The sequence below is a fragment of the Sabethes cyaneus genome, chromosome 2 (genome assembly GCF_943734655.1).
Source record: "Sabethes cyaneus chromosome 2, idSabCyanKW18_F2, whole genome shotgun sequence".
Taxonomy (NCBI): Eukaryota; Metazoa; Arthropoda; class Insecta; order Diptera; family Culicidae; genus Sabethes; species Sabethes cyaneus.
In genome coordinates this window covers 202,887,266-202,913,896 of record NC_071354.1, presented here as the reverse complement: position 1 = coordinate 202,913,896, position 26,631 = coordinate 202,887,266, and the positions used below count along the sequence as shown (strand labels likewise).

At 40.1% G+C, this 26,631-nt stretch overlaps 1 protein-coding gene across 4 annotated transcripts in view; it reads left to right on the top strand.

The window, feature by feature from the left end:
- LOC128738815 (protein phosphatase 1 regulatory subunit 12C) overlaps window positions 1-26,631 on the top strand; it is a 129,367-nt gene that overhangs the window by 76,486 nt on the left and 26,250 nt on the right. For all 4 annotated transcript variants that reach the window (XM_053834223.1, XM_053834222.1, XM_053834221.1 and 1 more), the window contains exons 4-13: window positions 2,634-3,182; window positions 3,244-3,332; window positions 5,488-5,566; window positions 6,177-6,332; window positions 6,600-6,761; window positions 8,561-8,720; window positions 11,130-12,161; window positions 12,360-12,555; window positions 12,623-12,864; window positions 12,935-12,985. In XM_053834223.1, coding sequence (XP_053690198.1) covers window positions 2,634-3,182; window positions 3,244-3,332; window positions 5,488-5,566; window positions 6,177-6,332; window positions 6,600-6,761; window positions 8,561-8,720; window positions 11,130-12,161; window positions 12,360-12,555; window positions 12,623-12,864; window positions 12,935-12,985 — 2,716 coding nt within the window. The remainder of the gene's footprint in view (window positions 1-2,633; window positions 3,183-3,243; window positions 3,333-5,487; window positions 5,567-6,176; window positions 6,333-6,599; window positions 6,762-8,560; window positions 8,721-11,129; window positions 12,162-12,359; window positions 12,556-12,622; window positions 12,865-12,934; window positions 12,986-26,631) is intronic.

The window sequence follows — 26,631 nt, the reverse complement described above, 5'->3', positions numbered from 1 at the left end:
CTCTTAGGTTCAAAACCGTGGAGATCATCAGCCGTGTCTGATATAAATAAGGGTCTGATATTAGAAGTCTCGAATCCTGAGTCATGTGTGTGCATGTCTTCTTTTAACGAAACGTGATCTGGAAGAACACGTAACAAGTGGTATTTCGCTAACTTGATTGCTGCTTCCCACAGCCCTCCGAAGTGGAGAGTGCAAGGCGTATTAAAATGCCAATGGATTTCTTTATATTTCACGCATTTTTTGGCGTTTCTTACTGCATGGTGCTGTTGCTGTTTCTTAGTTTACCTCTACGCATTTTTGACGTTTCTTGCTTCGTAGTAGGTGGATAACAGATCTCAGTTGGTATGAAGCTGCTACGAGAATCGTGCCATTGTGCGAAAATATATCCGAGCATCTGCGTCTTTCTTAGGCTTTTACAATAGTTTTCCGTCACGATTGCCCAAAATGTTCACCCGGGATCCTATGCTTATGCTTATGCTTACGATTGCCCAAAATGTTCACCCGGGGAGCTTGGCTAGTATGTGGCAAAATCGAACAGTGGCCCCTGCTGTATTTCTAAATTCTGCCTCACTAAGCACAGCCTTGCTTAATACTGAACTCTGAAATAAAGCTTCTTGCTAAATTTATAACAGTTTACTTACTCGAAATGCATAATGAAGCGTTTTGTCCATGCGCAAACGGTGACTTATTTCACTTCCTGGTTCTAGGACCGAGATTTGTGATGCAAAGTAGTAAGCCTTCTTCCCTTTGTGTTGAATTCAGCTTTACCGACGATGAAGCCTCTTGTCCATGAACAAAATAAAACTAGTCTCCACATTTTCTAATTTTAGAAAGCGAGATTGGTCGAGAAGTAGTAAAAACATGGAGAACAAAAGGGCTAGAAACACTCAAGCACGGATAATAAGCAGTTCGTTCAATCAATCAATAACGATCCCACAAAAGAATGAAGTGCGGATTACGAGAAAAAAAACCTGGACGATGCTACTATGACCAACATTTCTGGATAGGGATGAAGTTCCGGAATATTTGGAGGGATATCCTCTTTTGGTACGAGAACAACGTTGTTTTTGTATCAGTCTAAGACGAGCCGGGCATAGTGGCAAAATGCTAAATTTGGCCAAAACCTTTGTGAGGCCTTTGCCAAGAATGGCCAAAGTCAGTTTTGGAGGCATTCGTTCCTGTAGATTTGTCCGTTGACATTCCCTGATGTGATGAACGGCTGACTCTGCAGATCGTTTACCAGACAACGAATGTTTTAGCAAATCGCGACAGCTTCTTCCGGACGCTATCAGGACTGCAAATTTAGAGATGGCAAGATAGTATTCCTGTCCCGGTGTTTATCTGGTATCAGCCTTGATGTAGGTTTCATCATCCATCACAATACAAAACGCTTTTATGAGCCACTTCCTGTACTGCTTCCTTTCGCGAGTTTTGGCCACCGCATTCTCTTTGTCATTTCGATTCGATACCACCTTCCGAATTTTGTACACTTGTATTCCAGAACACGTCATTGTTTTTGCACAAAACAATTCGAAATTTTCGCTACATAGGTAAACTAGTGTTGGTGGAATTTAAAATACGTCGCACGTTTAAAAAGCGGGTTGTATTTAGAGTTTCCTTTTTGTTCAGTCCACTGTGGTTCAAAGGTTCATCAATATCTGCAATCCACAGAGCCTGGGGGAAAAGTTGGGTTCGAATCTGGTTATAATTCGCTCCCATTTTAGGTTGGTTTAATTTGCGGATCCTCCAACGTAGGTAAAGAGACACGTTACACAAACTTAATAAGCGTTACTTCAATTACCCTCTCTTATCTTATTTTCTGCTCTTTTCCCTTTAGGTCTTTCATTACTTTCACCTTTCTTTCATTACTTTCTTCTATCGATTTTCCTGTCGACTGTAAAAACTGTTATTATAAAAAATAAATGCCTGGCCAATTCTATCGAGATTCAATGCCACACCCGCTCGCTTGCCAAAGCAAATTCAGTAAACTAAACTAAATACGGTAATAAAGTTTTGCGATCGAGAAAAGATTTTGTAGTAAAATAATTGAAACCGTCGACAAACAGTAAGTTTTCAAAATCAAGGCTGATTGTATACGAAGAGAATGAAAACTAATGATCGCAGAATGTTGCCTTGAGGAACCCTAGGATAGTATACCGATTAAACTACGCAGTTCAAACTGGGTTGATTACTACAGTTCAGTATACTTTCAATTATCAATCTGTTCTGTAACGATTTTTTTACTAGAAGCACATTGTAAGGTTATCTTCAACTGAAATCCGTCATACAATGATTAAACAATAAACCTGAAAATTAGTTTGATGTTCATATGAATCACGACTGCGCAAAACTGCTTTGTTTCACAATTAGCAAATCGTATTTGAACGAGAACATGGAACACTTTTTTAGTTTCAAAATACGGAGAATACGCCGAGTGCGGTAAAATAATATCCAACTTGAACGTTTCCAAATACTTTTTACTACTTTTGTTCCATGAGGGCGAGCATTGTCATTCAGCAGAATAATTTTATCATGTATTTCTACGTCATTAAACTTCCCTGGAAGCTAATGATTTACGACCCTTGAATATATACAAAAATTAACATTCAACACAACTCCATCCGTCGTTTCAGATTTCTCAGTATAGCCCGCTATCTGATAGAGAACGGTGCCGACCTGGCGGCCATCAACAGCGACGGCGAGCTGGCACTGGATCTAGCCTGCTCGGACGCGATGGAGGATCTCATCCAGCGACACATCGACGAGCAGGGCATCGATTGCGACGACGCTCGCCAGATCGAGGAGAAAATAATGCTGATCGACGCGAAACGGTGGCTCCGCAGCGACAGCACCGACTGTGATAAACCTCACCCGAAGACTGGCGCGACCGCGGTCCACGTGGCGGCGGCGAAAGGATACATCAAAGTGCTCGGTTTGCTGCTGGACGGACGAGGGGACTTTGACAAGCAAGACGTGGACGGCTGGACGCCGCTGCACGCGGCCGCCTACTGGGGCCAGAAGGAAGCGGTACAGATGCTATTGAACGCCAACGTGGATATCGACATTCAGAACTACAGCGGCCAGTATGCGATCGACATTGCACAAAAGGACATCGTCGGGCTGCTCGACGAGGCCAGGAAGAACATCAAGCGACCCAAACGGCGACCTGCTAGTCATATTAGGTTAGCTGGGGTTAATTTATTGTTAATGAACAATCGATAAAAGATCGTTTTTATATTTCAGAATTACGGATACTATTGAGAATAGCATCGAAACACCCACGAAGGTCATTCGGGTAGAAGTAAAGCCGATCGACAGCAAAGAGAAAGAAGGTAAGTTATTGTTTGTATATTAGTTATTTCTATACTAGATTTATATGTCATTCGCAAAATGTTTGAGAAAATTCAGAAATCGTCAGTGATAATGAATTGGAAGAGGAAGAAGAGGAAGTAGTGGAGGACGAAGAAGAAGAAGAAGAAAATGTTCAAACTGAAGATGGAATCAACGATGGCCTGGTGGAAGAAAGCGGAAGTGATCATGATGAAAATGTGGAAAAGGAAGAATCAGCTGAGGACGTTGAAGGCTCTGACGAAGAGTTGGAGGTCGAAGAAGAGGCTGAAGCCGCGGTTGAGGAAGAAGAAACAAAGGAGGAAGAAGCAGAAGCAGAGGAGGAGGATGAACAGGAATCAGAATCGGAAACTAGCGCGTCAGAATCGTCTCCCTATTCTTCTTCCTCTAGTAGTAGTACTAGTACAGAAGCTGAGAGCAGTTTGACTGAATCCGATGCAGGTACACCCCACCGGGCACCGGATTGCAATTTCAATTCTAGAGTTTCTTGCGTGTCGCTGTACCTACTCTATTTTTTTTGGATTTTAAGTGCCGCCAGCTATCTAATAACTTCGCTAGCCACTCGCGTGTGCCCTTTGCTATGTTGTTTGTAGATCTCGTCAACGGACTGTTTGTTTCTTAGCCAGGCGACATTTGGAATGCTTTTGCTGCAGCAAGAAAGTGCGCTGAACTTTTAATTTTTTTAAAGGTTTATTGGCAGGAAGATTAAATGCACAGATTTGTAAATCTCGTACATAAAATACCGTAACTCTTAAAATATTAACATGATTGAAATTCAGAGCTGTGCCCTCTGTTTCAAATAATCGACCGAACTTTTTTATTGTTGAGTTGAAATGAACAAAAAATTTAAAAAATGTTCTTGGAACTTGTAGTAAACATGCAGGGATTTACAACTGCTGTGCATTATAATAGCGATCCAAAGAGAAACACTTTTTTATCGTGCATTTTGATTTTATTTATTTTAGCATGCTATCTGTTTCTTAAAACATTCTTTTAATTAATAATTTAAATTTGGTTATCTGGAATTAATATTCAGTAAAATTGTTGCTGAAAGGCCAGTGTACAAGTAAAATGATAATATTGGAGCCTTAAATTAGTTGTCGAAATAAAAGCTCTGGCCTTTCCTATTCAGCGTATAAAATGCTCGCAACCCAACGCGCCAGTTGAAAATGATTGCACTTAATTCCTACTCCAATTGAATGTTAGCAGACAATCTAGTAACAAGTCATCAATCACCATTTCTGTTTTAGTAAAGTTCCGTAGTGGAGACATCCAGTCATATAAGCAGCTCCGATAGACGCAAAAGTTTGTCTGACGAATGTAATACCTAGAGGTGTATTCTATAGACGCCATTTGAGCACTTTTATTCATTGATTTCAGTCGTTTAACGGCGCAGCTAGCAAACCGCTACACGGAGTGATATTAACTCAGTTTTACATCCAGTTCTGGTTCCTGCCTGCGTTTTTTCTCTATTCTCGAAATTCTGACCACGTCGATCTGATTCAATTATTTTGTCTTACTTTTTTTCTAACAACTTTTTCGGTTGCACTGCTGCGCAGAAGATATTCCCAAACCTGTTCCGATTATATCCCGACCAAGCCCGGTGCCGATTGTGGAACAGCTAATTGTTCCGAAGCTACGTGAGGGTGAATTACAACAACCCCGACAGAGCGTTGCACCGCCACCGGTCCCGTGGCGGCGTCCACGTGCCATCCCGACGCCGATTCCGACAGTCGAACACGCCCAGCAGCAGCAGGAAACGCTTAGGATACTACAAAATGGGGAACTTTCCGATTCGTACCGAAATCGTAATAGCTGTTTTATTGGTTTCCTCATTTTTATTAGCTCATAGCCGCCATTCGTCATTCGTATTCAGCTCATACTGTAATTATTACCGTTACATATCGTTTGTTCGTTGCATCTACTTCATAACAGCAATGGATATACCCAAAACATAAGCATACATCGCGAATCGAAATGCTCTCGCTAGTCTGTTTTATTCGCATAATTTCTCGTATACCCTGTGGCAAGCATCTCTTTTATACGTCTCCATATTTCGCGGCTATCGAACATTTGTTTTTTTCTTCTGAGCTACAGCTTACACTAAACGCGCTAATCTTCTTGTCCGTCTCGTTGCAGAAGTTCCTGAGAAAGAAAATCAGCCAACCGAGCCCGATGTGATACTACGACGGACGCAGAGTTTCGAGAGCGATGAAAAGTAAGCTTAGATCCTTTATTTTTGAATACTTTTCAAAATATGTCTGTTTGAGTGGTTTTATTTATCCAAATTTAATCAGGCTGCTTAGTGTTTTAGTATGGTATTTCGCATATTGATGTGTAACAGTTAGGATTTTATGCGGTAAACAAAGGATGATCGATCGATTGCATTATCCCTCATAAAAAAAACAATTTAAAAGGCAACTTTTTTTTCAATTTTGGCACCCAATAGATTCGATTAAAAAATATTTCTCTGTTTAATTTAATTAAGTCATCCTTTGTTACCAAATTGTTCGATGAAAAAAAATCACTGTATAAACCACGTGCGCGTATGTGTGTGTGTATTTCATCTGCCATCATGCTACTACCATTCGATTAACGGATTGCTATATTTCAATCAACAAAAAACACCGTAAACTAAACTGTTCGTCCCGTGATTGCACACCGTAACTCACACTGACATGGAATGATTGTTACTTATACACAAACTATGCTCTACTACTTCTACTACCACCATCACTTCCTACACCATCAACCATACACTGACCATTGCGCTGCAAACACTTGCGATGTACCACTGGAACCCCCCGCCGCGGACCTATCTCTATCAGGTTCTATCAAAAGTACGTCGAACTGCGGGCCCGAATACAGGCCAACTCGTGCCCGATACTACCGAACACGAACAATGCAGCCAACGCGACGAAAACTGCCGTCAGCAACTACCTGGTACAAAGGTCAGCCTCGCTCAAAGACCACCGAACGCTAAGGTAATCTACAGTATGATGCTGTGTTTTGATCTCTAGCTAGCTAATCAGTAACCTCTAACTCTTGTAATATTAAACTTTTTATTTCGTAATACTTCCAATCATCGTTGCAAACAAGCTTTACCATTTTGATTGAATGCTGATTTTTCTACTCTTAGTATATTCTACTGATTTGTTCCCATGTAATCTATACTTTCTTGGAAACTTCGCTATTTCATCCAGCACTGCTAATTAAATGGAATAATCCTCGAATGATCGGTTCTTTTTTAGGAAAGCTACCAGCAACTTGGTGCTGGGCAGCACGGGCAGTACCGCCGGCAGTCCCGCCGCTACAGGAAATGTACAAACCCCCACGACGCCATCGGCCACGTCACCTCCAACTAGTCCCACCGGTACGCCAACCACGACACCCAGCGCCGGCCAGATACGCAGGTGAGTACCGAAGGCTAAATGTTCGAGGTTTGAACGATTCATTTCAGATGCTTTCAAAAAAAAAAAGATAAAAATCAATTGGATATACAGGACAAAAGCCATGTTAGGTTTGGAAAGTCGAACTGCGACTGTATTGAATTTTCCAACTGCTAACTAAACGGTGATTTGCTACTAGAAATCACCGGGGAAGTTACCGAAACGAGTTGCTACGATAAGTTCACGCGGATGGAAGATAATTTCTCAAATTAATCACAAATTTTTTACTGAGGTCCATCGAGGAAGCATTATAGGACCGATTATATTATTAATGTATATATTAAACTTACCGTAAGCCGAATGATAACTTCAGAAATTATCTTCCTTTTCGCCAACATACTTGATCGTTAAGAATGTACAGAAATCAAGCAACTGTTTTTTTGTTTCTTCCGTTGCCTTTTCGTCATACCATCGGTACCGTACTCGTCGATTGAACTCGATGTTTGTAACAATGTGTGAATGTGTGACTCATCTCGTGACCAAAAAAACACCATCTATCGGCGCTTCCATCTTCATCCTACCGCATCACACCTACCAACAGTGACAATAACAATCTGAACAGTGTCACACCGTCAGAGGTCACCGTCACACCAGCCAACAATAGCTATAATAACAACAAAGAATCCACTGCCACCACTACCACCAATAGTAGTAGTAATGCGATCAACAAAAATCATAGCCTGTTCGAACTGAACCGAAAATATATCGAACAAGCCCAGAAGACGAAGATTAATAACGAGCGTAATAAATTTCTCTCCTCACTCAACGAGAAGAGGCAACAACTGCAACAACAGCAACAGCAACAGGAGGCGCAACAGCAGCAGGAAACGAAAGCGGCATCAGCAGCAGCACAGCAGGCAGCAACCGCAAAATCCGGCCCCGCAGAAAAAGATCCGTCGGCGGCGGAGCCACCCGTTGTCGCTAAGAGCGTAGCCGCAGTCTACGCAAGTTCCGCTACCAACGCTCCGTCATCACCGACCAACACAACACCGGCTACGTCGCCCTTAACAGTGACCTCTACGAATAAACTTTCACCGGGCAATATTTTCAAAAACTTCTTCAAGTAACTATTACCGTTTGTGATTTGCTTTTTTTGAGATTTTCTGGTACTTGCTCGAGTCCGTTCCAATCATTTCTCTTTGGAGACTCGAACGCACACCCAGTTTAGCGTTGTTGTGTGAAGTTGTTGTAAATTAACTTACTCGTAAACTAACCAGCAATCGAAGCGATTTGTTATACGCTACTTCACTAAATAGTGTTTTACATTTCAAGCTAGCGTTTCACTGAATAGTGTCCTAAAAATGCTGGTACCTTTCGGGACAGTTTGGTTCTGAACCAAAATGTCTACCCGGTCTCTAACATCGCATCGTGTTTCCAGACAGTTGATCCACAAAGGTCACCGACGAAATATCGGACAGCATGAGATTTCCATGATTTTTGTTGATTCTACGTCGCGTTGTCTCCCAAACTCAAAACCGACAAATTACTAATTCGTCATTATTTATATTAACTGCTCTCATCCACCGTTAGCTAATTTATTTTATTTTATTTTTTCTGTTCGCACCTCGTTGAACACGGACATCCATCGTCATTTCCATAAGCCCCGAATAGATCGATTCAAATAGGAAGCATTTGTTTTTCGATGCGTAGTACATAACTATCAAGAATTGAAGAATGTTGAATGTTGTGTGCCCAGCTAGCTTAGCACAAAAAACATCAAAAAAAAATCCGGTACTAAAATCTATTTTACTTCGTACGAACAGATCCTTTGTGCCACCGACCCGTGACGAGGAGAGTGAAACGCAGCGGAAAGCGCACGCGAAGCGGGTCCGCGAAACGCGACGTTCGACTCAAGGGGTCACCCTGGACGAGATCAAGAGCGCCGAGCAGTTGGTCAAAAAGAAAAACTCCTCCAACAGCGATGTAAGTAACGAAACTCCCTTGTTGTTGTGTTTGTCATAAGGTTTTTCCGCTTTTCTGTTTGGTGAAAGGATTTTCTTTTGAGTTTATGTTTGTTCCGAACCCCACGAAAAACAGCCCGCAAAATTACACACTCGTGGCTCAAGCAAAGGGTAAGTAGCAGCGGTTCAACTGCGATGTCGTTCGTAGCCCAGCCCCAGCGCCATCAACTTGTTGGCTTTCTTTGTTAGTGTGCGTTGTGTGCCCTCTCATCCAGACGACAACAAAGAAATCCGCCCAAAAGTTAGGAACTAATTTGACCGAAAGGAAAAATAATAACAACATACCCTTGCTTGAGCGGAAGGGGCTCTCATTTGATTTTCCATTCGTTTTGTTTTATGGCTTTTGTTTTGAACGCTGAATTTCAAACTTTTATTGTATATATTTTTATATGGTAAAAATAAAATAAAATCATTACAGGCAGTGAACGCAGAAAGGAAGCATGGTTTATTTGCAACTTTTGGACGAATGTCTAAAAAGAAAATAATTTTTATATTCTAATTCAACTCACTTTTTTTTGGCAGAAATTAAAATTACTGGTTCTTGATTTTTAATTTCGTTTTGCATGAATATTTTCAGAGAATCTTGCTATTAAACTTTAGTTGAAATTAGCTGACCTGGCAAACTTCGTATTGCTTTAGATTACTCTTGTCACGATCTTGAGTTTTGCAAGTTTCCGAGGAGTTCAACCTTAGATGATTTATTTTGGCAGTTACGTAACTATTAAACCATGGGTAGTTTAATACACAAATTTTCAATTTTTCCTCACAGTGAAGTAGAAAACCACGTCCCCAATTACTACGCCAGATAAAGTTAGCTCATAGCTAACATAACATAGCCTTTTCGCGGAAAGTACCATTTCGCGGGTGTTACCCTCTCCTTACTCGCTATCGCTCGTTTGGACCCAACTGAACGGAAGTAATAAATGCCAGCAGACCTAGGAAAACAAATAGAAATAGGTGCGAAGGCGTGTATGAGAGCCCGCTCTCAGAAGGAGGAAGGGTCTCAAAACCCTAAGCTCTAAACTCTAAAAACCCTCACAAACCAAATTTGGGTCCATTTGCTTGATTAGTCCTCGAGTTATGCAGAAATGTGTGTTTTATTTGTATGGGACTTTCCGCTCCAAGGGGGAAGGGATCTCAAGCCATCATAGAAAAAAATCCTGCCTCCAAAAACCCCCATTTGCCAAATTTGGTTTCACTTACTTGATTAGTTCTCGAGTTATGAGGAAATTTATGTTTCATTTGTATAGAAGCTCCTCTTCCTAAAGGAGGAATGGGTCTTAATCCATTATAAATAAAGTTATTGCCTCTAAAAACCCGCACATATTAAATTTGGTTCCATTCGCTTGATTAGTTCTTGAATTTATGCAGAAATTTGTTTTTCATTTGTATGTGAGCCCCTCCTCTTAGAGTGGGGAGGGGTCTCAACCCATCATTGAAAAAAATTCTGCCTTCAAAAACTTCCACATGTCAAATTTGGTTCCATTTGCTTGATTAGTTCTTAAGCTAAGAGGAAATTTGTGTTTCATTTGTATGGGAGCCCCCCCGCGAATAAAGAGATCGAGGGGTCTCAATTCATCATAGAAAAAAATCCTGCCTCGAAAAACCCCTACATGCCAAATTTGCTTCCATTTGCTTGATTGATTCTCGAGTTCTGCAAAAATTTGTGTTTCATTTGTATGGGAGCCTTCCCTTTCCAGAGGGGGGAGGTGTCTCAAACCATTATAAGAACCTTCGCCGACCCCGAAAACCCCTGTATACAAATTTTTACACCGATCGGTTCAGTAGTTTCCAATTCTATAAGGAACATACAGACAGAAATTCATTTTTATATATATGGATAGATAGATTGTATTAATGGTTATAATGTTGCTAGATAGCCAAAATTAATGAGATGTGAATTTTTACGATATCTCACATTTCTGTTTCTACAAGCAACAGGACCTCTTCCTCCTTACTGGGACTTTGAATATAAACGAAAATATAAAAAAGCAAAATGTATAGGAAAAGTGTAAGGCAATGCCGTTTTTAGTCGCCTATCAATATTCTGTTGAAATTTATTAAATACAGACATTTTAACTTTACGGCTTTCAGGGTGAGACCTCTTGCAAAATAATTGTTGTGGCCGTTAATCGGTTCATTTTTATGTTCTGGAAGAATCTGCAGCGATGAATCTAGGGTTAACCTGATAAATAATTAAAATTTAAGTCAAACTTCTTAAAACTGTGCTTCCTTCTGCGGTGTTGCTTATTGTAATCCCGAAAACAAAAGTTCATCCTTCACCAAACACCTTAAAACAATAGACTAGCACTCGATTCACTACATCCATATGGCTTTACGTGTCCAAATCCTTGTTAACTCAAACCGACAGAACGACCCGGCCACCACAGCCACCACCACGACCACTACTCCGTTCGCAACTACAGTAACAACATCAACAACCACCACATCCGTGTCATCCACATCCACCCCCATCAACGACCGTGTACCGTCGGTGGACCCCAGCGGTACCAACAGCAGCGAGGTAAGCAGCAAAGTTCCTTCTCCAGTAACGACGCCGCCTTCCACCACTAGCGAAGGGCAGGTATCCGCTAGCTTCACAATCAGCGCTCCACCCTCATCCACCTTCAAGCCCCAGCGAGGCGACATAGGTGGCGGGGGTGGTGGTGGTGGTGGTGGAGGAGGCGGTGGCGGCGATCAGCCAACCACGCCGGAGGATGACGGGAGCAAGATCAGCGTTTCGTACACCATTACTACTCCGAGGCTCAGCAGCTCAACCACGTCGGAAATCTCGTCGAACACCAAAGAGAAAGATAAAGCGGAAACTCCCACTGTGACAGCGGTGTTCAGTGTTCCGTCAAGCGCGAATGTCACCACGACAAATAACAACAACAACCCTAACAGTAATAACAATAATCTTAACAAAAAGACTGAATCAGACGAGTTAACGAAAACTAAGGCCACGATTGGCGACTATTCAACCAACGTCAGTACTCCTGCGACTTCGACATCGGTCACGGCTACCATTCGAACACCTGCTTCCTTCAGTTCCAGCAAGCGTTCGCTGTTCGACATCGATAACGCAAACTCGCTTACTCTGGCAGAAAAATTGCGCCAAGAGGCAAACAAATACGCGGAAAGTGATAAGGAAAATTTCGTTGGTTCAAAGGGACCAATGTCTTTACCAAGCACTACCGCTTCTGCTTCTGCAGCAACTACGAAAAGTGATTTCACATCAAATGTGGGAGCTCCGGTAAGCTCCGTCGAAGGTACGATATTGGCGCGAAAGGATACAGCAAGCGCACCATCTTCACCACTTCATCACCATCACCAGCAATCGACGGGCTCAACGATGGCTGAAAGAAGGCCATCATGGCGATTGAAGGTTGACGGCGGTTCAAAGGTAAGTACAAACCACGCATGGCTCGCTACTCACAGACAGAAATAATGCTAACTAGCTTTTGGTTGCGATTTGTTTCTAAATACTGCCGTGGCAGATTGATTTTAGTTCCACTCAGTTTACCTATTATTAAAGGATACTTATATGTTTATTTGAAAATTCATGCTGCAATGTTTTTTGCTTCTTTTTTTTTAAATTTAGTTCAAGTTGGAAGATGCTTCGGCACCTGTTAGCAGCACTCCAGCCGCTGCATCTACTAACACCGTCACAACCGCCCCTAGCAGCACCGCCACTGCCCTGGATTCTTCGAATAGCCGACAACAGCACGAATTTAATAGTATTTCAATGTCTTCCTTGGCTCAGCGAAGACAAAACGGGGACAGTAGTAATCTAAGCAGTAAGGGTTTCCCTTCGAGAAGTCTCTCTAATTTTATCCTAATATTGTGCTTATGATTTTATCGCAGCTCGCCCAATATCGGCACCCGAACTTGGTTCCACCACTGCTACAACAGCCGTCAGCAGCAGTCAGCAGCAGCAGAATGACGCCAGTTTGCATCTGCGGAGGCCTCTGAAGGCTAGTGAGGATAACAAGGAGAATGACAAGGAAAACGAAAACCGTGGCAATGCTCAGGCAACGCAGGCCGTTATCCAGAGAAGGAGACGCCCGAAACGGCGATCCACCGGTGTTGTACATGTCGACATGGAGGTAACTAGCGATGCGAATTCTTCTGATATGAGTTGGTGTGCTCTAATGCCTTTTTTAAATTTGATTACAGGATATTGACCCAGACCGACAAGATTCTCCTGTCGACGGGGATGAGAAGGAGGTAAGTTTCCAATAATTTACATAATTTGAACTGAAAGCAATGGCCATTAGCTGTCCCTAAAGTGATTCTAATGAAAACGTTAAAATCACACATAATTTTTGATACCAAATCATATATTGTTCACTGCAACTTGAGTGAGGTTATCTTCTGACGAAAATAACAGGGGGAAAACAAGGATATTATTTTGAAACCGCATTTTGTAAAAACTGCAGCTATTGTTACAGTTTTGCAGTATTGCACAAAAGAAGTATGGGGACTCGACCAACCACGTGATTTTTGTCTTGACCTTGCATGAGGTCAGGCATACAATTAAGTTTTTCTAACGGTAATTTTTACGGAGGAAACGGTAGAAGAAAGTAATGAAACAAAGAGTCGATAGCTCGATAGGGTCTACCAGATTGAGCGAATTTTTTTTTGCGAAATAAAGAGCAGATGTTTGATCACCGGGTCAGTCCCGGTGTAGTGGTTAGCATTCACGCCGAGGACCCGGGTTCAAATCCCAACTCGGCAGAAATAACAAAAAAAAAATGCTGACCGGTTGTTCCGGTCATAATTAAGTTTCATTAAAGCTCGGTTTAAGCCGCAGATCCACCAATTTGGGTAAAAAGGAACGTTATACAAACTTAATAAGCGTTGCTTCAATGACTTTCCCTTGCCTAATTTTCCGCCCTTCACGCATGAACAGTTCTTTATAAAACTTGAAATACATGTTCCTTTACATATTCAAATTAGTATGGAGGGGAGCTTAAGAAACTGCCTCGGTTCTCCTGGATTATGCGAATTTTCGGACCGATAACAGATGTACGAGTGGCTAGAAAGCAAGAAGGGGAGACTTTTGACAAGAGATAAGTCCAATAAGGCTAAAAGGCTTTGGTTTTCTCCCATTCTTGGAAATTCTGGAAAGAAAACATATGTAGTGTAGGGCACGGGAGGGTATTTTAGCGATTGCTTCTATTTTTTCGGTCTGCGCCAAATTCTGGTGCCAGAACAGCCAGTTTTGATGATTTTTTAACAAAAAAAAAACAATAGATTAGGGTAATTTGCCAATTATTGCACCCACCCAATTAGTGCACACTTCGTAGTGCTTGTACCTTTTCTCGGTGGTTTATTATGTTAAATGTAATTTGACAACATCGGGTATACCCCGTGAATCTGTGAATCAATGTGATTTTTAAGCGTAATAATAAATTTTCTTTCATGTGTCCCAATTTCGCCTTGTAAAGTTATTAAGAACGTTGATTTACAAAATAAGCTTTTACCGAACGTTAGATGCAAATCAACATGTTCTATGCGTTTCGTAGCATTGATTAAAACTTACTATACTCAATAAGTGAATAAAATTGGGTCTTTATAACACAAATTGCCGATAAATTCGTAAGTTTATTAATAGAAACACCAAACGACACTTCCGGAGTGATTCGCGATAAGGGCGCAACTAACAAAGTGTAAACAATGAGGAATATCACTGTGATAATTTGCCAGTACAAGTCTTAATTTAAATAAAAGTTACAAAAATCAAGTTTAAAGACATAAATTGGTGTAGAATAAATCAATTTTATAATTTCACAACAATACTGCATAAAATTTGTGCATTCAAGCTTAAAATCTAAGTTTTATAGTTGAACCCCTTGGAATGAGCCTCAAAGCATTTTGACAATGAGAACCGCCCAGCCCTGTTTTGCCTTGTTTTGATTTTTTTATTTAGTTTCGCCTGTTTAAAATGCGCCTGTGTTTTGAAAACAACGCAGTTTGTTTCGCTCTTTACTATCGTCTGTTTACAAAACGATTTGCAAATAAGCCTGTCACTTCATAACAATGCAAGGGGCTAAACTGCAAATTGTCTTTTGTTTTGATTAAACACTTCTATCGCCCATCACTAAAAACTTGTTTTAAATAATTCTAACGATTAAAACAGTAGAAAGGATTCTTGTCAAGGATATTATCAGTTTTTTAAGGCTGATGGTGTAATAAAACGATTTGTTTACAATTTGCCAGTTGAGCCCCAATCGCGAATCACTCCGGACTTCTTCCAATTTCATTGCACACGTCCCAACCCCTTTTTTCTGTAACGCGCATTTGACAGATCACTTCTCTGTGGCGTTGCGTTTTGTATATCAACAGAATAAATGAAATATAGGGTACGGGAGGGTCTTTTCAGCAGGTTTCTAAATTCAACCTATTTGCCTCTTCTTTCGCCAATAAAAATACTTTGCCGACATACAATTTTAATATGTTATAACTATTTTCTCTAGACTGTAAGTAATCTACTATTTTTTGTTCAAAGAACGTCAAAACCACCTGTTCTTCCACTAGAACTAGGCCATAGGCCGAAAAAATAGATGCCATCGCTTAATGGGCTGAAAATACCCTCCCGTGCCCTACTATAAAAAAAACACAAGCGGTGGGAGCCGTAGTTTTCCGTTTCACGATTTTTCCTCTTTTTAGTTTTTCAATTGTTCAAATAATAATGAGTAACTGTCAAAACAAAAGCTCTGCAACAATTGGGCGTGAGGTGTGTAATAATAAAATTTGAAGGTTATTTTGGAGTGCAATAAAATTGAGTGCAGAATTGCTTTGCAAAAAATTCAACACGGTTTTTGTAAGGAATTCCCCACAGATGGCTATGGGAAATAATTTTATATTAGTCTTTCGGTATGGTAAGCGGTTTTGTCAAAAAATCGGCTTTCATCTGTTCAAAAACATTCAATTGCTTTAGATGAGGGCTTAACTGTGCAATAATTGGCAATTTACCCTAATTACATTTTTGAGAAAATGGTTGTAACATGTTAAAATTTCATATTGGCAAAATATTTATTTAGCGAAAAAATAAGAAAATAGACTGAAAATACCCTCCCATACCCTACAATCGAACAAGAGGGGAAAGGATATAAAAAACGACTTTGTTGAAACCAGATTTTGCTATTTATTTAAGAAGTGGAAGAAATGTTAGTTTGAAACCTAAGGACCGTTACATATGTTGCAAGACGAGAGATCTTACAACTTCGTGGAATAAATTTCCCGTGTACCGCAGATTTTTTGGAAAAAAACTAGATTAAAACCAGGTCAGAATAAAATTACATTGTTAGTCAATTTTAGGTGCGACTTATTTATAATCAGAATTAGTCATATAAGTTGCCATAACAACTGTTTTAGAAGGTACTGGAATAAGTTCTCTGGCGCGATACACGCAAGTGGAAATATTTGGTCTTAAGCAGTCGAGCTTTTCCAGAATTCAAGAGCAGTTAATCCGGTTAATCCGGGACATCATAACATCATGAAGAAAGCTCTGATGACGTCCCAAAGTGGTTTGCAAGGTTAATTAGTCTGCACCGCTGTTCGTAGCTTGGCAGGCAAAATGGGTCATTCCATGTCAACCTTCGGAGGGCAAAGCGAATGAACCTCCGCTAGACCATCTCAATTCGGCTGACTCTATGCGAGTACGCAACATTCGAAAAAGGAGCGACCCAACGTATAGTAGATCGATTTCAAGCAATATGCATATCCAGGCTTGGCATATACTTTGCGCTTTGATTTTGCTATTTTGATTACTGCTCCTCAGCCAAGCAGAATTTGAAAAAGTGGTGTATGGGGCATATGTAGAGCTAGTAATTATCTATAATATTGCTGAAAAAAGTGAAGTTCTATCTTTAGTATTTACAGCGCTGTAGCGCAGCAATGCCGTTGGTAGCAAAAAGAGCGCTCTTTTTGCTACCAAGAGGGTAGCAGCCTTATAGCGTCATAAATACAAAACGCACAGTAACGCTTACTTCAGCAATATTGTAGATAATAACAAATTCTACAAACGCCCCATACATCACTTTTTCAAATTTTGCTTGGCTGAGATGCAGTAATCAAAAGAGCAAAATCGAAGCGAAAAGTGTATGCCAAGCCTGTGCATGACTGCATATCTCATGGCGGTTTTTGACGATACGCATAATCAGTCCTAAATTCCAGCAAGCCTTGTTTACAACGAACGAAATATGTTTGAGTATCAATTTGGAGTCGAGCAGTACCTCAAGATCGTTTAAAAAATCTACAAGACGTAAAGGCATATTTGCTAGCCGATATTTGAACATTATTGGACACCACTTTCTCGAAGACGTATTCACTTCGTATTTGTCGGGGTTTAGTATCAAACGGTTGTTTTTGCACCATCCAGCGGCTCTACTCCTGGAGTGCGAGAATGTTATTAGAGTCATTGTCTTTTGAGATCAGTTTTAAGTCATCTGAAAGCGAACTATGTTATGTTATGTTATACTATGTTGATGTCGTTAAAATAAATAAGAAAAACCAATGGTCCTAGATGGCTACCTTGTGAAATTTTGGAAAAACCAATCGATAAATATGTGAACGATACGATTCTAGTTTTTCCCGTTTAGCGATGGCAATTTGGTGATTTTGTTTGTCAAAAACAGTTGTGTTGTTCATTGGCAGCGAACAGCGAAGGCATCAATATAGTTCTCTAAGAATACTGAAGGCATACCATACCGTCCGATCCAGAGGATGAGCTATTTAACTTTACAGCAGCCAACTTGATCAGCGCATCATCAATAGTCAGATTAGTGAGAAAATCACCGCGATTGGGAACGCTACCTAAGTAGAGTAGTTTCATGTAGCCTTTCGTCAACAAAAGCCACTAGAGGATTTCTGTGAGAACAGTTGACAAATCATATCCAAATTTGCAACAGTGTCCGTAGTAGTCAGGCATTTTTCCGTTATCTTCACCTAACCGGAATAAAATTTTTCAATAACTACGAAAAATTCTTATGAACTGCTTTTTTAAAATAATACACCAGCAAATTTATTACACCTCTTAGAAGTTTGTTTTGTAATCGTTGGACCGTTAAATGATGATAAATCTTCATGAACACACCAAAATGGCCCAGAAACAAAATAGCTCGACGCCGGAAAATACTCCCCCAAGCGCTTTTTGTGTATGTCGTCATAAAAACATTCAAGACATTGGGTTTTTGAGAATGAATTCTTCACACCCCAATTTTTCACATCTAAATCATTAATAAAACACACGTTCCGTTGTAAAACAAGGGCTGCAGAGTTATTTCCAGATTGAGGAGTAAATATCGAAATCCAAACGTAGATATAGCGGAAGGCGTAGACTTTTGAAACGTTTATGTGACAAATAACGGGTTTGCTGTGACATTTAAAGAATAACACACAGGTGCCACACTAGATTTTCCGTGGCCAGTCCTCGGGCCAGCATCCGTTGACCGTCGGTATTAAATGTTTTCTTGGAACATTTGACAGGTGCATTTGACATTGAAATACCATCGTATCTCATTGAATGACAACACGCAGCACAGCTCAGCTAGTTTGTGTGATATTTTGTTCCAGACGTCGCCACCTGCCGTAAGTCATATGACTTACTGCTAGAGGAATTTTGGAAGCTAGCAGATCATCAATAGTTGAAAGAAAGCAAATGGAAATGTTCAGGTTGTCTCTTCTGACAGATCATAAATAAACTGAGGAAATACTGGTTACGAAGCGGTTATACGTTAAACAGACAGGATTGTCGCACGTACTGATGAGCTATAGCGGGTTTTAGAATTTAACCTTCAGTTTCCTCATTAACATATCAAGCATTCAAATGTAACCGTCCGTGGATCGTTTTCCCGGCTCATTTTTCCCCTTAGGTACCAGGAGGGTCAGGTACAATAACCGTGGCAAGAAAAATGACTTTTAGGATGGACGCTTGCAGTACTGCGTCCGAAACTGACGTTACACCTTTGGGCGTCCGTCCTGACTGACGTAGGATTCTCCGTAAATCAGTCTGCTGCCGGTTTTTCAAACTGAATGTGTGCATAAAATCAACGGCAAGTGGCACGTGAATAAACAAAATTTACTTCGCACACGCTACTATTTATTATGGCCGGCAATTTATTTAGCTGCTCTCACTTAGTAATCGAAATGATCTTTTTTTGCTGGTTAAATGTTTTTCCACAGCTGCCCCTCGCTTATATAGTTCAGACGGTCAGCGACACGAAAAAAATCATATTAAAAAATTGGAAATACGATGCATAAAATGGACAAACGAATGAGTAATGATCGACGATCTACACTTAGAGACTCAGTTGAGCTCAGTCTCTCTTGAAATTTTGCATCATTTCTATTTTCTAAAATAGGCACACATTTTACAGTAATGGGCCACTGCGAGCGGTAAATGTACGTTTGTCAGTTTGACTGCGCTGCCAGCTTAAAATAGCCTGCCATCGTGTTCCTGAAAGATTGAACAATGCAACTCGAAACCGCAGTCGCTTGTACACACCTTGTCAGTAGCACCTGCTTATTGCTGACAACCAAACGGCTACCTACTACAAAATGAAATTTATATAAAATACTGTAACACGATTATCCCACGTTTATTAAATAACAACGCACAGTGACGGGGATAACCTGAGCGCATCATCCTAACGTATGGCCATAATAATTTGCAACAGCTCGCTTTTTAACGTTTGATGAGTCGTTATTAATAAATGCTAATTGACTGACCGATGTCACTTCTCGTTCGTCCGAAGGCAGAGCAGCTGTTGAGTGCCAACAACGGCAGCCAAAAATAATTAAAAACGTAGCGATTTTCGGCTAGCAAACATAACCGAAACATACATCGCATGATTGGAGAAGCTATTAAAAATAATTCGTATATGTCAATTCGGTATACCCTAGGTTAACATTAAAATACAAGGACGAAATAAAACCAAACAGAAATAGGTACCTATCATGCAACTTCGGGTGCAACGAACTTTCCGAACCGGTAAGTGCAATAAAATCCCCGGGCCAGAGATGAGTTGCTTTTGGTCGTCGTGCAATGTTTAAGTCAGAGGACGGCAGATTAGCAAGATGCGAAATAGCTAAAATTAAATTACCGTGTCCAACCAACCTCACAGACCGTCGTCACTCTGCTGGGCAACATCGAAGACCGATGCATATAAGCATCGGCAGCAGCAGCATATAAGTGCATCGCCGCAGGGTGACGTCACTTGAAAGTGCGATTTAAATATGGCACAGTTTAGAAGTGCAGTTTTTTCTATGTTAGATCTCTGATCGTAGGTCGCTGAAATTGTTGTTGGTATACTGTAAACTATTAGTAATTTGTCTCGTGAAAAATATGTTTTTATTTAGCGCTTAGGGATTCCTACGGTTTCAAAAATCATTATTTTTCTCTCAAGTTTTTTGCGTTTTTCTCTTAATTTTAGTTTCAAAAAAAGCCTTGGACTTAAACGTCTTTCTTAAGACTTAACTCTTCTGTACCGACAGACTTTGCAGCCGGCTATTAGAGTACAGGATAATTACGGGACTAGTGCATTAATCCTACTGACTCTATCTAGCAGCACCGCCTAGCCGAGATTCGAACAAACTTCAGTCGATGACTGGCTTGTTAGACCAGCATCGTACATCGAAACAAACTAAGCGGTGATTTTAGTTTCAAATGAAAGGTATTTTAAGATGCCTTTCAGGAAAAATATTGCACTGAAGCGTAGGTATTTATTATAATTTAAAAAATTTCGAAAATATTCGTATTTTCATCTTTTTACGATTTTAAACCCAAGAACGAACCCATTTCTACATTATTTTTCTAGAAAATTAAGATTTTTTTACATAATACGTTAAAAATCGAGAAATGTTATTATTTTTTATTTTATTATGAAATTTATTATTTTTATTATGCGAATTTTCAAAGTAATATAGTTGCGCAATGCAAGGGAGATGCATGGTGTTTTATTTCTACCTGCAAGAAAACGGGCACTTTCGGCAATGAGAATTCAGGAATATTCGTCAACTTGCCAGGAATATTCGTTTCCTTGCAGATAAAAATAAATACCATGCATCTCCCGACGGGCGACGAACTATAAAAAAATGGTCTTTGGTCTTTAAACCAGGAAAACACAAAAAAATAATATTTTTTATCTTTGTAATTATAAATAAACTAGCTGATTGCTCGATCTTGCTGGGGATTCCTTTGTTTCTCAGCCACATCTGTTATTGTAATAAAAATTCTCATAATGCAGTCAATAAAACCCTTAAACCCATTTGAATGCGTCTATTCCCTTTGTCAGTTTGCCCAGCGCCAGCCTCTGTCGTCCCGCAGCCACTTATAAATTTGTCTTCTTTTAGGTAATCCCGATAATACGAGATAAAGCGTTTTTTTAGAAATTTTAAACCTTCTCCCCCTTTCAGAAACTTCCTCTTGCCATTCAGTCACTTGTAAAATTGCTATCGGTCCATATGCAAGAGAAATGCACCCCTTTACCATTTTGAACCTCCCTCCACCTCTTGTAAGAGACCGTCCATTCTTAAAGCCTTTGAACAGAAGAGTAACCATTTTTCCATATATTCCCCCCCTCCATAGCCTTTCCAACTTTTTTATTTCCCAGCCACTTGCGCACTATATTAAAAGATAAAAGATTCTGGCCAATATTTACTCTAAAAAGCTTATTAAAATATTTATGCCTTTCATATGATACCAAAACCGCCAAAATCGTAACAGCGGTTCAGAAGTTATAACTTTTTAAAAAGTAACCAGTTTCAAGTTTTGAATGATAAAGCAATACCTATATATAGGGTGTTTGCAGAGTGCATATGTATTGGAGATCTGTTGGGCAGGCAAAAGTAACAGCTCCATATAAAACACACGGGCTGGGAAGAGCAAAATTTTTTAAATGATTTATTTTCTTCATTTAAAACAGAAATTACAAAATGCTTCATGCATATGGCAAGGTAATATATCTGTTTACTAAATAAAAAAATTATTTTCAACAAATAAGCTAAGAAGCTAAGATGTAACTATGACTTATGTTAGCGGGATAAAATTATACAAATATCAATAGCCAGCAGTTGCTTTCGGCTAAGAAAGCAATTTGAAAAATCCTGTCATTTGATACCTCATTTGCCATGTTTTTGAAGAGAATTCCAAATAACCACTTTTGAGTTCCGGTAGAACCGACAACGGATGTTCCGGAGTGTGAGGCGTAAGCCGGCGCTATACAGGATAGTGTATAGACTTTTGCGCTGCAAAAGCAGATTTCTAATATGAATTCATCTGTTACTTATGACGTCAAAAAAAATCCCACCGCGAGCTGGAATAGCTCCAGGAAAATGGATCTATAACTTACCAGCATATTTTTCCATTAAAGGCCAATCTAATGTGGTTCTTTTAAGGCTTGTTGCATAAAAATCGATTGAAAATCAGTGGAAATAGAGCCAAAAGTGTAACTGAAAGTACCTTCATATTTAATGGTCGGGGACGTAAAGGTTAAATCAAAGTACGTCAATACGTAAGTACGTAAAATGTGCGTAATAATATGAACAAATTATAATTTTATCTAAAGCTTGCATAACGCAGTATTATTTCCTATCTCTTCGAATTGCGCTGAATAAATCCAAATCAATCCCTTTAGTACTGCCAATCTTACAAAAAAATGCTGATGCAGATCTCTGCATCGAACCATTCTAGCTTCCTTTTGCTTCGCCGTCAATCAGTGAACTTCTGATAAGCTAGTAATATATATAACTTTTGTCAAATTTTTCTCGGCTCAGACGGTACTGTCAAATGAACCAAAATTGAGTTAAAATGATCGAACCATCCCTGTTTATAATATACTAGTTGAGTACGAATTTTACGATCCGGAAAATATAAAAGTCTGTACAGAGTTCCGAAAACTGCGGATACATTCCATTGGCCAGTGTTCGCGACGATGTTTATTTAATCTTTGTATTAGTTCTTTGAGTTCTTAAATTGCACAATATAGCTCTAAAATGTTGTACATAAATGAGTTATAATCGGAAACTGAAACAAATAGTTTTTCTGGTCGTATTGGATTTTATTTAACTGAATAAAACCTTCTGGCTGTTTGCAACATTTATGTAGTCTGATTAGAGTAAAATATTGCTTAGAAAATTCTTGATCGTTTGCTATCATTAACTCATCACATCATCACATCACATCAACTCATTTTTTAAAATTTTGCTACTTGTTCCGGTCTGGTTTAACACCGACCATATGATATCGCGACAAGCAATCGAGTTGAGCAGGCGAGTCGAGCAGTCGAATCAAGCAGTTAGGTCGAGCAGTCGAGTCGAACAGTCAAATCGAGCAGTCTAGTCGAGCAGTAAAATCAAGCTGTTCAGTCAAGCAGTCCGGTCGAGCAGTTGAATCGAGTGGCCGAGTCGAGCAGTTAAATCGAGCAGTCCAGTCGAGCAGTTTAATCGAGTAGCCCAGTCGAGCAGTTGAATCGAGTAGTCTAGTCGAGCACTTGAGACGAGCAATAGAATCGAATGCTTCAGTCAAGCAGTCGGGTCAAGCGGTTAAGTCGAACAGTTGAGTCGAGCAGTTCATTCGTGCAGTCGAATCGAGCGGTTCATTTGAGCAGTAGAGTCGAGTAGTCCAGTCAAACGGTTTATTCAAGTAGTTGAACTGAGTAGTTCAGTTGAGCAGCTGAGTCGAGCAGTCGAGTCGAGTAGTCCAGTCGAGCAGTTGCGTCGAGTAGTTCAGTCGAGCAGTTAAGTCGAGCTGTCGAATCAAACAGTTAAGTCAAGCAGTTGAGTCGAGCAGTCGGGTTGAGTGGCTAAGTCGAGCAGTTAAGTTGAGCAATCTATTTGAGCTGTTGAATTAAGCTGTCAGTTAAGTCGAGCAATCAAATCGAGCAGTCTAGTTGAGCAATCGGGTTGAGCAGTTGAGTCGAGCAGCCGATTCGAATAGTCCAATCGAGTAATTGAGTCAAGCAGTTCATTCGAGCAGTCGAGTCGAGCAGTTGAGTTGAGTAGTCCAGTCGAGCAGTGGAATCAAGCAGTTGAATCGAGCAGTTGAGTCGAGCGTCGAATCGAACAGTTGAGTCGAGCAGTCCAGTCGAGCAGATGAATCATGCTGTCCAGTCAAGCAGTCCAGTCGAGCAGTCGAATTGAGCAGTCCCGTCGAGTAGATCAACCGTGCAGTTAAGTCGAGCAGTCGGGTCGAGTAGTAAGTCAAGCAAATGTGTCAAGCAGTCGAATCGAGTAGTTAAGTCGAGTAGTCCACTCGAGCAGCTAAATCAAGATGTTTAGTCAAGCAGTCAAGTCGATCGGTCCAATCAAGCAGTTGAGTCGAGCAGTCGAATCGAACAGTTCAGTCGAGTAATCAAATCGAGCAGTCTAATCGACCAGTCCAGTCGAGCAGTCTAGTCAACCAGTTGAGCAGTCGAGCAGTCCAGCAGTCGACCAGTGAGGTGAATGAGAATACAACCTATTGCTACGAAAGCATGCCGTCTTGTCAGGGGCCTGTTTTTAGTTATCGATAATCCTCTTATGACGTCCTGTCAGAGACCTGGTTTTCGGTACAGACATAAGCCTCTTATATAAATAGACTAGAATTTCTTTTTTCAGGGATTGACTCCGTTTCATTCCACCAAGACCTGTGATCACTCTTTATCACAAATGTTTTATAGGAACTGTTTTTGATTGTATTGGAAGGAAATTAACACTTTTTTGAATCAAATTAGTTCACTGAGATTTGACCCACCTTATGCGAGAGGATGCTTACGCTCGACTTTCTTGTTCTTGATCAATCATCATTTACCTTTCGTCTTTGTTTTTCCATGTTTCTTCGTTGATTTTTCGTCGTTTAGTTTTTTCGTCTTTTGTCTTGAATTTTTCGTCTTGTTTTGTTACGTGTACATGCCTCTGTTGCCTTTAACGGTCGGTTTCTCGTTAGTTTTTGTTGTTTTTTAACAACTGTTATTCGTTTTCCATTCTTTTTAACATCTGGCTTTCTGACAGACTGGTTTTACATCGTGTTTTTACCCCTTTTCAGCGTCTTGTAGTCATTTTCTCTCGTCTTTTGCTACCCTTGATGGCGTCTTTTTGTTTTCATTCATAGTCTTTGTTGGTTTTTCTTGACGCTGTTTTTGTCGCTGCTTTTCCGTGTCTTTTGTCATCATTTGTTGTTTTTTCATCGTCTTTACGCCTATTTGTCATCCCTTTGCTGTTTTTTCGCCGAGTATATGCCGTCTTTCTGTCTGTCATTGTAGTCTTTTCATCATCTTGCCATTTCACCGTCTTTTTGTCATCTCTGTTGTAGTTTTGCTGTGTTTTCATAGTCTTTTTGCCATATTTTCATAGTATTTTTGCCATATTTTCGTAGTATTTTTGTCGTCTGGTCGTCATTTTTTTAACCTCTGTGTTTGGTATTGTTTGACGCTTTTATGGCTACTTTTTGTCATTTTTGCCATCTTTTTCGTTACTGTTTTAGCCTCTTTCTATTGTTATTTTTTCGTTTTTTAATCATCTTTTGTCATCATTTTGTCATTTCGTCATTTTTTGTAGGTTTTTCGTCACTTTTTCGCCATTTTTTGTCGTTCTGCTTGTTGTCAAGACAACAAAAATGTTATTGTCTTTTAGTCGTTCTGTTGTAGTTTTTCTGTCGTGTATTCGACATCTTTTCGTCTTTTTCTTAGCATGTTTTGTCGGCTTTTGAACGCTTTTTTTGTCATGTTTTCGTTCTTTTCGCCGCTATTTTGGTGTCTTCTCATGGTATTTTCTTGTTATTTTCGTCGTCTCTTCGTCAATTTTGTATCATTTTTTTTTGTTATTTCTTTATCGCATTTTCGTTAGTTCTGTTCCTTAGGTATGTTTTCATCACCTTGTTGTTCTATTTTCTAAAAGCTCGAATGTTCAATAATTTTTAATTATCCCGTTCTAAGACTCAATGCAAATAAACACTCTATTTTGGTTTACAATAAAAGATTTTAAAGTTCTGTTGCAATACAGAAAATCATGACGGAAACTGTCAAAATTTCCATGAAGTTTACAAAACTCCGTGGATACAAGCACTTGATTCGTAAGTTCGTAGAAAATTCCTAAACCCGTAAATTTAGCATCTTTGCAAGGGAGGGTCATTGAAGCAACGTTTAGAAAGTTGTGTATCGTTCCTCTTTACCCAAGCTGGGGGAATATATGTGTGCTAAAACTGTCGATTGTATACGAGATACGTCACAGTCGTCCAGTCGCGACGAGGGACGGAATCTGATCACAAGCGAATGCGACGTGGTCGATAGATGGAAGCAGTTCGTCGATGAACACCTCAATGGTGAAATTGCAGAAGGCGGAGCGGAAGTTAATCTAGAAATGCCCGCACCATACCGTACCAGTACCTACGAGAAATCTGACTGTTGAGGACCAACAAAACCGCCGGTAAGGACCGCCTACAAGCGGAGTTTTATAAACACGGTCGTAAAACGCTGGCAACGGGTTCATGCCGGGTCGAGCCAGTGCGGACCAAATTTTTACTATCCGACAGATCTTGCAGAAATGCCGGATATACCAATGTGTCCACGCATAACATTTTTATTGACTTCAAAGCAGCATAAGATACAGTCGATCGAGGTCAGTTGTTTATGGTTATCTATGCTATCTATGGCTTTCTATGGTCGGAATACCTGACGTGACTGATACGAGCTACACTGGCATCTCGGGGATACTCTCGAATCCCTTGGTTTTTAACAAAGAGCATGAACCCAAAGGGAAACAGTTTACGTGTGTTCATTTTATGACGGAAGGTGTTTCCAGAAAAACGATTTATTTAATCCTAAACACTCTTGACATAGAAACCGAGTACATTACATGTTTATGGAATATACATTACACACATGTTTGAACAA